The sequence below is a fragment of the Protopterus annectens genome, chromosome 8.part1 (genome assembly GCF_019279795.1).
Source record: "Protopterus annectens isolate FY-2018-M chromosome 8.part1, PAN1.0, whole genome shotgun sequence".
In the NCBI taxonomy this organism is placed as follows: domain Eukaryota; kingdom Metazoa; phylum Chordata; order Ceratodontiformes; family Protopteridae; genus Protopterus; species Protopterus annectens.
Genome location: NC_056742.1, coordinates 174279916 through 174294360, shown reverse-complemented (window position 1 = coordinate 174294360; position 14445 = coordinate 174279916). Strand labels below are relative to the sequence as shown.

At 37.1% G+C, this 14445-nt stretch overlaps 1 protein-coding gene across 1 annotated transcript in view; it reads left to right on the top strand.

Moving 5' to 3' along the window:
- Nucleotides 1-14445, top strand: part of CLEC3A (C-type lectin domain family 3 member A) — a 52818-nt gene that overhangs the window by 734 nt on the left and 37639 nt on the right. Inside the window, exon 2 of the mRNA XM_044081808.1 lies at nt 1035-1118. Within this exon, the coding sequence (XP_043937743.1) occupies nt 1035-1118 (84 nt within the window). The remainder of the gene's footprint in view (nt 1-1034; nt 1119-14445) is intronic.

Here is a 14445-nt window from a genome sequence, read left to right as displayed (position 1 = left end):
CACACACACACACACACACACACACACTGAAACTTACATACTGTGTTTTCATACCGGCTTCAACTAGAATGACTTGAATGCATGATTAAGGAAATATTTTACAGCATTTTCAACTGGCATTTACTGTGCAGTCACTAATATGTGATCATGCATTGCAGTGCATTTAATTTGAAAACTACGACCTTATCCAACCTATACTAATCTCATGTTAATTATACTCTGCTAAGCATTTTTGGAGTATATATTTGACTATGCTAAACTTTGTTTCCATCACTGTATCCTGCTAATGGTTTATGTTGTTTGTCTGAAGCTTGTCTTCCCAGGTCCCAACTGACACAGGACTCTGCCCAGTAGGAAGCTAGACAGACACACAGACAGGCAGACATACAGATAATAAATGTTATTTATTGATAATTATACAGCAGCCAGCACCACCTTTTTAGATTCTCTTTGGCTGTAGCTGCTTACATCTCTGCTTGCTTTATGAACAAAGACAGTATTTTAACTGTATTGTGAGTTGCTGGCTGAGGAGGTGATATCAATCTGTTCTGTGTACTATTATCAGACTTAACACTGATGATTAGGCAGCACTAAATGATAGTAGATAATATGCTACTGCATCAATCAATAGTGTACACTGTAGGCAAATACAGAAAAATAAATACTTTCTTTAGAAAGCATGTATTATTCTGTACTGACTTAGCCATGTATAACAGCTCTTTGCAAAAGATTTAGGCATAGAAAAAGAAACATAGCTAATGTCATGACCAGAGTTTAATTTAGGTAATCCATTGTTAAACACTGGGCTCTTTGTAGAGGTTAGTAAGTCACAGATATTATTACTTATGCCTGAGAATTATCCCAAGAAATATTACTTCAAATGCACTGGTTCACAATACATGTAATAAAAGTTTAATTATGTTCTTTTTACTGAAAGCAAGTGTTTCTGTTTAACATGTGTGCTTCCTTCACTTCATGTGCAGGGCTCCAAACATCTTGTTCACTTATAGCCATTTTGAGTTTTCTTTTTTCAGGAGATGATGATGACTTGAAGACCCAAATTGAAAAACTGTGGAAAGAAGTGAATTCACTTAAAGAAATGCAGGCATTGCAAACAGGTAAATATTTTGTTTGTTGTTTAATACACTGACCATGATGTGGTCTCAGCTGTTTTACTTTACTTTTCACATGTATGTACATACCATATATAAGTGAGTAAGAACCATTACATTAAATGAAGATATATGATCCAGAGCTTATGGCCAGCCACGACAGGAATCATGAAATGTAATCATGTGCAGTATGAAAGGGCATGTAGGTGTAAAACTAAAGAAGGCAATCCCAAAATTACTGAAGTCATATTCATTCTGTATTCTGGTGAACAGCTCTTTGCTTTTTGCAGTTCACCAAGCAACATATACTAGATTCAAAAAGAAAAAACACCAACACAGGGTTCAAAAAATCAAAGACATGAAGCGTTGTTTTTCGACTTTCAGCTAACTTGTCAGTACATCCAGTTTGTTGAATAAAAACTTTCGACATTATATAATCTAATGCCCTTTATTCATTTTAATCATTTTAATACTCTGTCTTACTTAGCACAAACCAGTCTCAGTTAATTCCAATAACTTAAAACTCTATGATCTGACCTACATTATGAGATCCATTTAGCTTTGTTGTTCAGTGTATAGTTCTCAATATCCCTCCTCTAATGGTCTTAGTTATCACTTGCATAACAAAAATTCTTACATACATATGTTCTCTTATCGTTCTCTCTTGTGGTTGTCTTTTTCCTATCTATATACATCAGAACACACACATTGGGCTATATATATTTTTTCTGTCTGTCCTACAATGCGTTCTAAATTTATATTCTATTCTATCCCGTGATGATTTAAACTGTGTTGTATGCAGTGTTTGAAAACAAATTGTGTTTACAGTTATTACAGGATTGTGTTTACTGTGTGTATTGTAGATTGTTATAATTCTTATATGACATTTGATTCTTGATAACATCATTAAAGGGAGATCATGAGGCGTCGGCTAAAATCCTACTATCATTTTTGAAGAAGAAGAAGCAGGCAGAAACAGAAGTTTATTTATGGATAGACTATAGAGGAGAACATAGTTGCTAAAATCATAAATTGAAAGATATTTATCATAAAACATTTAGCATTTTTTGGTTAGAGAAAAAGAGAGAAAAAGATTGGTATTTGGTAGGGATATACCAAATTTTGTTATAGAAATAAGCCAAATAAAAAAAGATGTGTCATAAAATTATAACACCCATATAATAGCACACACACACAAAACACAATTCCCTGTAACTACTGTAAAATGTGTTTTCATAAAAACACTGATACAAAGTTTAAATCACCTACTAGGATAATATATAATTTAAAGACGGCAATGATTGTAGGACAGAAAGCGTGATTTATTTAATCATGATGAGATGAGAGAGAGCAACAAACAAAGACTAAATTGTGATGTCTGTCTGTTCTAGACAGGAATATTATTAAAAAAGCCCTCATGAATTTTTATTATTTTTTTTATTATTTAATATGAAGAAATATAAGAACTCTCCATATGAAAAAATTAATACACTGATGCACTTTAGTTTTTAAATATAGAGTTTTAAGTATTATTGGAATTAACTGAGACTGGTTTGTTTCTAGGCTCATGTTTTTTTTTAAATGTTTTTTTTTGTTAAAATTGATAAAAATTATAAAGGGTTATAGATAATAAATAATGTAATATGATTTAAGTTGATTTTTATGATGGGGTATTTAGAATTAAGTTATTAGACCTAGAGGCTGTGCCTTTTAAAAGTATGTTGTTTTGTAATTAGTTTTCGAGGGTTGGAGAAAGCCCTTTGCCTTTGATAATATACTTTAGAATAAAGAAAGAATAAAGAACGGAAATTTTAAATTGTTGAGCTTATTGTTTTTAAAACTCAATTACTGACATGTTAGCTGAAGTTAGCTGAACGCTTTCAACGTTCGTATTTTGGAAACCTGAATTTGGTGTTTGTAATTTTGTCTGAACACTTTGAACAATGAACATTAGCTATTGTAACTGAACCGGGTAGTAGCTAATAAACACAGCAACTAGGTATGCCTGTGGTTGGGTTTTTTTTGATTTATTTTTTAACAGGAACGCGCTCTCGGGTGGAACGCTTACGCTGCTGTGTAACATATACTAGATGCCCACCGAAGGAGTCGCTCAGCACATATTTATTTTATTACATAGTCATACTCATTTATTAGTCATGATACAAAACTTGCTTAAGTATACAGATAAAGAAAATGAATAATGAAATTTAACTGAACTGCTATAAGCTGTCAGTTTAATCTGCTATATTTGCTGACATACAATGCATTCATTTTCCCCCTTGGCACGCATATGAAATACTACACGGCTAGTAACGTACTCTGCAAGATTAAAAGCCAAGATCAACAGTGAGGTGTAAATGGACACAAACATAAGTTTTAAATGTAGGATTATGTAAAGTGAAGCCTTTTCTAAATATTACATTTGATACTCGTTTTCCTGATTTTGGTTCCTATGTCATATGGGCCTTCTGCTAATAAAGTCACATGTTGTCCCTGATAAATGATGCTATGAATGCTACACTGGGTGCCTGAGGAAACAATCATTTACTTACAGAACAGTTCACTTTCACATCCATCTCTTCCATTTAAATGAGTGGAAGTTAAATGTAATTGCTAAGAACGTAGCCAACAAAATGGTAATATTTTAAGGGATAATGCATTTTTTTTCCCAGTGATTTTAAATGCATTTTACTTTATTTATTGATTGATTGATTGATTGATTGATTGATTGATTTATGTCATACTATAACTATTATTTGTTATTCTGGCAACATGGACATGACTACACAAGCCCGTGACAGTATCCCTTCTGCAAAGGACCATGTGTGAACTGAGAAAGGTGTCCCTGCAGTGACATAGATGGCCACATCACCACACAAGGTGAGTGGTTGGGCCAGTAAAAGATGCTCTTACTAACAGGATACCACAAAGAACACCAAATTTCCAATGAATGCTAGGATGATTACAAAAGTGGCCTCTCCAGATGACTGTCACCCTAGAGTATCTGAGGGGAAAATTTCACCCTAGGTAATGAATAGGCTCAAGTCCAGTAAATGCTGGTTTAATGGTCAGCAGTCATAGAGGGAAACTCAAAGGGAAAACATTTCTTAAATAATACAGTATAATAAATCACATAACAGTATGATATAGCAAAATTCAATGCTTAAGTGATTTTTGCCTTAAATATACATTTACAAGTAAGGGTATCATTCAGATCTGTCACAACGCAATCAGTCCTTTGAATCTGCCACTTTAACTCTTTTATGTGCAATATACACCTTTTTTATTTTATTTTATTTTATTTAAAATTGGTTGACCAAGGTAGAGAACTGATCACAATTGACCGATTTCAGTCTCAGCCTAAGAAGAAAAAAACACATATAGTTTAACCTAGTTGCAGTACCATACATGTAAAGCATGCTACAGAGAGAAAATCAAACTACATTCAAAATTTTTATAACAATCACATAGAAAATGGAACCTTCAATAATGAACTTGCAAGAGTTTGCAATCTATGCATTTAAGTCCCCTCTTACAGCTACTGTGCTTTTTTTCCAAAAAATGTATTTCTTTTATTTCTATAAATAGATTGTTTGCATATAATTCTGGATAGACTTTAAAAAATATTGGTTTTATATCCCTCCAGAATCTGCTAAATATATAAGGTAGCTCTAGTAATCTGTACTGATGCTGGTATTACTTTGCACAACTCCATGATCATGTGGACATTGCCTATTATTACCTCTATAAAAGTTGTAAAGAAACAGCTTCATTCACAATTCCATAGGGATAATTCCTACCAAAAACCCTTTGCTTTACTTAATTTCCATCCTTTCCACATATTTGACCTGTCATCTTACTAAAATAGTCATAATCTTATAGAGCAAAATGCATTACTACTTACATCCTTCCTTTGAATCTTAGAGAACAAATTTCTAGACTGTCTGTCTTTATAAACCAAAAGATCTAAACATTTCACTGATAGAATATTGTATCCAGCATAAAGTTTTTAAAAATGTGTAGAATTACTTCACATTTCCAAAAACTGAGCCAAATCCTGTTCAGTACTTTTCTGTATCATCTATAAAGTGTCCTTCAGAGTGGCACCCATTACACCTTCTGTCTCTGTAAGTATTATTTTTAAAAGGAAAATATTAGATAATAATTATATAGCCATACATATCCTAAGTAGCCTAATTTTGGTAACATTAAAATTTCCCTTTCATGCAGCATATGTGCAAGCCACTTTAATTTTATATCATGAAGGATTACAGAATATAAAAAATCCATACCCTCATTAAGTAAAAAAAAAAAAAAAAAACAATATTTTTTCTACAAGCTTGGCTCTGTGGCCCAGAGATTAGAGCCCAGACTGCAATCCAGGTGACAACAGTTTAACTAGTGGCCCCAGCACTGCAGGTGTCAGGTAGGGAGGGGGGAATGAGTGAAGGGTGATGGGCTGGGGAGTGTTACCCCGGGGAGGAATGCATCCACTTGGGGGCACACAAGTTTCATAGGTTCAAAGGTGTGTACTAGGCTAATGGCCCTGGAGCCTTTATAAGCCTAGCCCATAGAAGTGCCAGGCATTGTGTCACCAGACATTAGTTCCCAGTGCTCTATCAAGCAGAACTACTGGACTGATTCAAAGGGTGAACTTTCTATTTCCCATCCACTCATCAAGATTTCTCTTGAAGAGGTCCAGTGAGGTGCTCTGCTTGACATGTATGGGAAGTCTATTCCAGAACATGGGCAGTCTCTGGGTTATGAACCTGTCCCTCCAGCATGTTCTGTTGATTGTGGTAATGAGGTTGAGGTCTCTGGAGCATGTGGTGCAGAGGGACTGGGATTTCTTTAGATGTAGCATTTCTAACAGAGCTGGGTCAGACATGGCTTTGTAAGTGAAGCAGAGATCGCCTCTTAGTAGATGATATGAGACAGAGAATAGCTGGAGTTTTTTTGAGTTTGTCCACGTAGGACATGTTTTTAAGGCCTAGGATCCTCTTTGTAAGGTACCCTTGTGGCCTCTCCAGCTGTTGCAGGTGTCTAGTGAGGTACATGCCAAATGGGGTATTATACTCTATGATTGGTCTAATGATGGAAGAGTAGAGAGAAATGATGACCTCATTCTTCCTGGATGCAAAACCCTTGGTAATGAGATGTGCCACATAGAAGGACTTTCTGACCACAGTGGCAATGTGGTGGTCGAAGGAGAGGTTGCTGTAAGCTGTGGCCCCAGATCTCTTATAACACCTTCAGTGTTCAGTGGGCTCCTATCAATGTGGTAATTAGTGGGAACTTAGTTTTTCCCAAAGGGGATGACGACACATTTTTTGGCATTAAACTTAAGGCCATGGTTTCAACACCAGTCATTGGTCTCAGTGAGGCCTTTCTGTAGGATGTCTGCATCACTTGGGAAGGTAATAATGGCTCCCAGCTTGCAGTTGTCTGTGAACCTGGTCAGCTAGAGTCCCTCCGTGTTGACCTGGACTTCTGAGATGTAGATGCTAAACAGGAGAGGACCCAGGACCAATCCCTGAGGGACTCCACTCATGACTGGTCGGCAGTCTGACTTGGAGTCCTCTACTTTCACACTGTGGGTTCTATCTGTGAGCCAGTTTGCAACACACCTAATGATATAGGGGTTGATGCCTATTTTGATGAGTTTATCAATAATTCCTAAGTGAGGAATGGTATCAAAGGCCTTGGCCAGATTGAGGTAGGCTGTAATGACTACCGTACCTTCATCCGGAGCTCTGGTGACTGACTCAAAGAAGTCAACCAGGTTGAACAGGTATGATCTACCTTTCAAAAAAAAAAACAAATTGCATGGGAACTAGATTTTGAAGATTCCCTATATCCTTGTTAATTAGGTCCGTGATGATGCACTCCAGAGCCTTACATATCAAACTCGTTAGGCTAATGGGGCAATATTTTCCAGGGTCTGTAGTTGCTCCTTCTTTATGGAGAGGGATTACTGTAGCAGTGTGCCATTCAGTAGGGACTAAGCCTGAGGTGAGGCTCTGAATGAACAGGGCACACACATGTGGTGCCAGTTCACTTTGTAATTCATGTAGAATACAGTCAGGGATACTGTTGGGTCCCATGGAAGCTGAATTTTTGGCCTTGGACAATGCAGCTTTAACCTGTGCTGCAGTAATGCTGAGTTCCTAGCATTCTTCTGGTATTGAGATTGGTCCTTTAGGGGGGGAGAGAGGGGTAAAGTTAGCACTGAATCTGTTGGTCAGTATGTTGGCAATATCTGTTGGCTCAGTATAGGAGGTACCATTGTGCAGTAACTCAGAGCAAATCTGGGTATTGCTGTAGAGATTTGTGATATAAATATAGAAGGCTTTGTGGTTGTTTTTAGCGTGTGCCGTTATTCTGCCTTCATAGCTAGCTTTGGAAGTTTTGATGAGGGATCTCAACTTTTTGTTGAGGTTGCTAAGGGAATTTTTCCAGTCTTGGGGCTTCATCTTTTTCTGCAACAGTTTGTTCCTTCGGTTGTAGAGTTTATTAATGGCAGGGGACCACCAGATTGGCTTCCTTTTTTGGAGGAGAGCATTGGTTCTGTTGGGTATAGCTTATTCCATGCACTTATGTACGTGTTCGTACAGTGCATTGGTGTATGATTCTGCAGTCATGCATCTATTTTTCATTGGCATGGGTACCGTGAAATTAGCCACCTCTGTTTTTAGGAGTCCAAAGTCAGCTTTGGAGAAGTTTTTCATGGTGGATACCTTTGCAGGGGGTGTGGGTGAGATGTGGATTTCCATGGTGATTAGTTTGTGGTCGGATCTAACCAGGGAGGATTATTGTATTGGGCAAGCTGTTTTGCCTTAGGGGCTTAGGTTGAGGGGCACACTGAGGTGTGCTATATGTCTTGTGGTTTGTGCTGTGTTGTGGTGGTCAAGTGGGTTTCTGCCTTGGAGGTCTCTGCTGTTTGGGTAGATTTCTATTCAGAGCCTCCGCAAAGGTGGGTGTGTGTTTGTGTTTTCATGTGAGGGCTGTAATGGTGTGTGTTCTGGATGGCTATGTGTTTCATGTGGTGTGGTGCAGGTGTTGACCTTCTCCTCTTGACCAGCTATTCTGGTCTTGGCTGGAGAGTGCATGGCTTCCAAATTGGAGATATAAGCGCATCTCTCATAAGTCTGAGTGTTGGGAGGTAAGAGGAGAGGGTTGTCTGTGCACATGAGGCAGTTGTTACACTGCCTCAGAATGCCCAATTTCACCAGGTTAATAGAAGAAAGCACAGGAAACTGACCTTTAGACATGCCAGGAGGGATGGTCATCATTACTAAGTATTGGAGCTGTTTCCTTATAGGACATCTAGTGCTGATAGCACTTATGTGTGCTACAATAATTCCTACAAAAAGCCTGATGAAGTGCTAGGTAAATAAGCTAATTAAAGTGCAAGAGAGAAGCGGTCTAGCAAGATCTAAGGGAAAAATTGAAGAGTAAACTTTCTCTCATCGGTTATATATTGTAAATGTAGTGCAAGTTAGCACACTTGAGTGTGTAGCAATATTAAAGCAAATAATGTAAGGTTGTGTGACTTCCCTAGTGGAGACAGTGAAGTCACTATTCATGCTTCAAGGGGTGGGACGGGGCTTCTTCAGAGGAAACTCCCCTTGAAGAAGTGAAGGGAAAGACACCTGTGTCCTAGATGCTTTGGTGGGTACATGTTTGGGATAATTCAGCAGTCAAAAACCTCCAACTACACCCAATAGCTGTCTAAATGACGGCCTCTCCCATTCAACCCTTGCTTCAGTAATGGATAACAAATGAACCATTTGTTCAGGAGGGGCTGATGATTAACTGAATTCAGGGGCAAAGAAAAGAATGAGCATAGTTTCTTCTTCACAAAGAGACTTTAATTTCTTGATCAAATAGAAGAACTTTTAATGAAGGACCTTATGCCGTTTAATATATCCATTATAAAACACAAGGACAAGAACCAAGAATAACAAGGGAAGTAGAAGTAAGCAGCCAAACTCCACAGGTACGAAAAGTAAAATTTATTGAGCGCTTTCGTCTCCAAATACAAGACTTCTTCAGAATAAGTTAACAAACCACAAACTTCCCTATATATACACGCATAACCTCCTGCACAAGAATTCATTGAACACTAATCAAGTCCCCACCCTTAATTAATACAAGTCACATGAAACAAAACTCCTGATTGAATCTCATGAAAACACTTCATAAAAACTAAAACGTACTCATACTAATAACATTTAGACCTAAAGAAAAATAATTTAGCCTATTGTATTCATGAAATAAAGCCCTTATGTTGACATGCATTGTTGTTGTTCTTCTTCTTCTTTCGGCTTTTCCCGGTTAGGGGTCACCACAGTGGAACTCCGGTCCGCTAATGATTGGCAGTAGATTTTTACGGTGCCGAGGTGGCAACCTGATGTCCAACCTTCAACAAAGGCACGCTCATTTATGCATGTCTTTCGAATACCACTCGACTGCAGGGAGGACATGCAGACTCCACACAGAAGGCGTTCCAACTGAGAATCGAACGGGAGAACCTCTTGCTGTGAGGCGACAATGCTACCGCTGCACCACTGCGGCTTCTATGCCTTATGTTGACATGCATTAAAACTGCTAAATGAAAAAAAGCAGATTTTAATTTCAGTAAGGGGCAAAATGAAATTCTATCATTGAGTCCAGAATGGATGGAAGCATTCAATCTAATCTGCCATTTCATTTCTAAAAACTCAAGATAATCATCAGAGGGATGCCCTCTTGACCCAAGGTCTACATTATCAATCACAGAAAACTTAAAAGTGTGGTTAGGATGGTCTCTAATATGCCTGAACAAGGCATTGTTTTCATTTATGTTAAGAATGTCATAATTGTACTGATACATTCTCTGCTTAATGGCCCTCTTGGTCTTACCCACATAGAACCCTTCACAGAGCTGGCAGATAGTGACATAAACTACCCCCTTAGAATAACAAAAATATTTTTCCTTGGTTTTATCACCCCAAAATGGGGAATTCTGACCTGTTTTGCTTCCAACATAAACTTACACTGAGGGCACCTACCGCATTTAAAACAACCACCTTCCATAAAAGGTGTATGAACTCTTTCCAACATACATTTAAATGAGGTCTCCTTCTTATATACAATAGTAGGAGTGTTAACAAAACAGTAATTAACTCTTGTTCCAGTGTGAATACATTCCAATGTTTAAAAACAATGTTACGGATATTAAAAACATTTTTTGTAAATGGTAACACTAAGCTGTTAGCCTTTTCAAGGGAAGCATTTTGTCCCATCCCATCTCTGTTACCCAAACGAATACAGTAAACACCATCAGTTCTCTTGATAACAACCTCATCCTTGATTAGTGTTCAATTAATTCTTGTGCAGGAGGTTGTGTGTGTATATATAGGGAAGTTTGTGCTTTGTTAACTTATTCTGAAGAAGTCTTGTATTTGGAGACAAAAGCGCTCAATAAATTTTACTTTTCATACCTGTGGAGTTTGTCCGCTTACTTCTACTTCCCTTGTTATTCTTGGTTCTTATCCTTGTGGTTTAAGTGGTTTTGCTTTTGGAAGGTGGAGAACAGCAGTCTGGCATGCAGGGAGCTGATTTACATTTACTTTTAACTTCCATTGCGTCATTTTCATCGGTGGTGGCTGAATTAACTGCCAAAGTGGACGGAAATATTTTTGTTATTCTAAGGGGGTAGTTTATGTCGCTATGTTCCAGCTCTACGAAGGGTTCTATGTGGGTAAGACCAAGAGCGCCATTAAGCAGAGAGTGTATCAGCAGAATTATGACATTCTTAACAAAAATGAAAACAATGCCTTGTTCAGGCATATTAGAGACCATCCTAACCACACTTTTAAGTTTTCTGTGATTGATAATGTAGACCTTGGGTCAAGAGGGGGTCCCTCTGATGATTATCTTGAGTTTTTAGAAATGAAATGGCAGGTTAGATTGAATGCTTCCATCTATCCTGGACTTAATAATAGAATTACACTTTGCCCCTTAATGAAATTAAAATCTGCTCTTTGCATTTAGCAGTGTTAATGCATGTCAACATAAGGGCTTTATTTCATGAATACAATGGGCTAAATTAATATTCTTTAGGTCTAAATGTTATTAGTATGAGTACGTTTTAATTTTTATGAAGTGTTTTCATGAGATTCAGTCAGGATTTTTTTTATGTGACTTGTATTAATTAAGGGTGGGGACTTGATTAGTGTTCAATTAATTCTTGTGCAGGAGGCTGTGCGTGTATATATAGGGAAGTTTGTGCTTTTTTTAACTTATTCTGAAGAAGTCTTGCATTTGGAGATGAAAACACTCAATACATTTTACTTTTCATACCTGCAGAGTATATCCATTATCATATACTATATAAATATTGCAAGAGGGTCCATTTTGGAATCTGCAGCAGCAATAACTGGTCTCATACGTGAGTCTTCAAGCTGCCTATGAATGTTGGGTATTCCATAAAATACTCTCATTTTGGATGTTTTGCACCTAATTAATCAGTTCACCCTTCTGCTGGCAACCCTTCATCAACTAATTTACTTGCTTTAAAACTAATATTCATAAAGAAATATTCAACAACACTTATATTAACTTTTTCATACTCCAACACTGGACTGTATTATCAGTCTGTATATTGAGCATTATGGAAACACTGGGTAACTGCACAATTCGGATATAAGAATACAGGTTCTTTAAGTCACAGTATTTGTTTGTTGAAATGTTCCAAAATGTACAGTATTAAACCATGAATGCACAGATTTTAATCAGAAAATTATGAAGACATTTATGTGAACATATTGTCTTATGCAGTGGACAAACCCACCAAAATCCACACATGGGTGTGAGCACATCTCCCATATTCCTGATACTTAATATAGTCACCTCTTAAATCTCCATTACTCAAAGAAAATACACAAACCAGGGAATTCATTGAAGTGCCTATAAGGAGCCATATGGCATGTGCTAGATAGGCCCTTCTCCCAAAAAGTATCCATTTGCAACTCAGTGACGTTAGTTGTGATGAGGTAAGAACTTATCATCAGCTAACTTGCATGACCCTGAATTGCATTTACTACTACTATAATCTGCACATCATTGCTGATCTGCATGTTGTGGTAGTAAACAGGGTTCCCTATTATATGATCGAAGATGCATTCTTACAAATGCGTCTTGATCGAACTTGAAAGCACGAAATGGCAAAATACCGAAATGGCATGTAAGCTAATTCTTTCCCTGGGAAAAAAATCACTTGGCTGCCTTCATTATTTTGCCATTTTCATCACTGTAGTGCGGAGTTGGTATATTTAAGTGGGGGGGTGTGAGGGGCAAAGCCCCCCATTATATGTAATGTTTTAAAGTTTTCTTTTTTTTTTCTTTTTTTGGAACAGTGATTTTTTTTTCCCTGGGGAAAAAAAAAATCGCTGTTCTAACTGTTCGGGATTATAAGCTTTTGCTTATATGGGGTCGATAAATCAGCATTCGCTTTTTTAAGCATTCACTGATTTAATATAGACCCATAAACAGTTGCTCATGTAAGCAGTGGCATTCTCCCCTAAGTCACTGTCCCCCCCACACACACAAATGCCAGTCTGTAACCTATTTGCCCTCAAATTTTCCCTCCACCTACATAATATTTGAAGTATCATTATGGCATTTATCTAATATGCCCTGATAGTTAGTGTATCCCCCCATCTCCAATTCCAATATTACTCAATGCTATTATGGCACTTCTAATCACAGTAATTCCTGGTATGTACAGGTTCCTCCTACCTGGTATCGTACATTGTGGTGTCAGTGCCATTACAATACTTTAAAGGTAAACTCTGGCGGTCTAGAACATCAGACCCACCCTCATTCCCCATACTACCATTGTTGCCATTTCAGCACTTTAGGAGTATTCCCTGGTGACAAGTGGTTCCCCCATCCCTGATCCCTGTACTGCAGATGGTGCCAATACAGCACTTTACAATTATTCCTTGGTGTCTAGTGGTTCCCCCATCCTTAATCCCTGTACTGCAGATGGTGCAAATACAGCACTTTAGGAGTGCTCCCTGGTGTCTAGTGGTTCCCCCGATCCCTGATCCCTGTACTGTAGATAGTGCCAATACAGCACTTTAAGAGTATTCCCTCGTGTCTAGTGGTTCCCCACACCACCATTCCTGTACTGCTACTGGTGACATTAGGGGACTTTAGGATTCTTTCCTGCTGGTCTACTGGTCCCTCCATAGGTTTGTGGCAGGCAGTTGAACATGGCTTTTTGATATAATTGAATACCACATTGTGATTTCTTGAAGCATATTCTACCCTGCATATCATCTTGTCTACAATTATGTTATGTTCTGATTATTGGGTACAATGTTATAATATAAATCTGAGCACTTGTACACCTACTCCTGTGTGTGTGTCCTACTTAAAATAAACTGTTCTTCAATAAAGACAGCTGGCTTTTTTATTACCATACCTTAAAGTCTGAAGAAAAGGATGAACCTCACCAGCAGCACTTTAAGCTATACTTGAGGGCCAGTGCAATATATGATAGAAATATTGTTAGCTGAATAATTTCACCTGAACATATAATAGCTGGCAAACAAAAGTAATTGCTGTGTTTAGATATGGGTAATATAAATTGTTATTTTTTTTCTGAAAAATACTTTATTACATCCTCAAACTGTTGGATCTTCTGGGCTGTGATTGAATTGGCTCCTTCTGGGATGAGTGTACTGCTCAGATTAACAGATATAAGCAAATAAATGTGATATGCACAATAAATCATTCCATATTATGAGTTAACTACCAGGGTAGACATTCCAGGGGCTTAACAGCACTTTAGCTGAGACACACTTAAAATCCTGGCTAATTGATTACATATTACCAAAGACAGATAGCATTATTCATTTTAACTTCTGCCTATTTTTCCTTTATATTATAGAAAGATGACATATTCCATTACCTTTTTAATAAACTGTTCAGTATAAGACATAAGATAAGAAGCAGATAGCTAACAAGATACAATTACTTTACGGCTGAGTGACTGGGCATTAAAGAGTATATATATATATATATATATATATATTTTTTATATATATATATATATATATATATATATATATATATATATATATATATATTTTTTATATATATATATATATATATATATATATATATATATATATATATATGTGTGTGTGTGTGTGTGCACAAACACCACAATGTAATAAATTGTTGAAACTTGTACAAGTTTTTTTATATTAATGGTATACAGTGATACTAAGCTATTAGTTTTTTTTCTTCCATAGGGACACGATTAAACAAAGTGAAT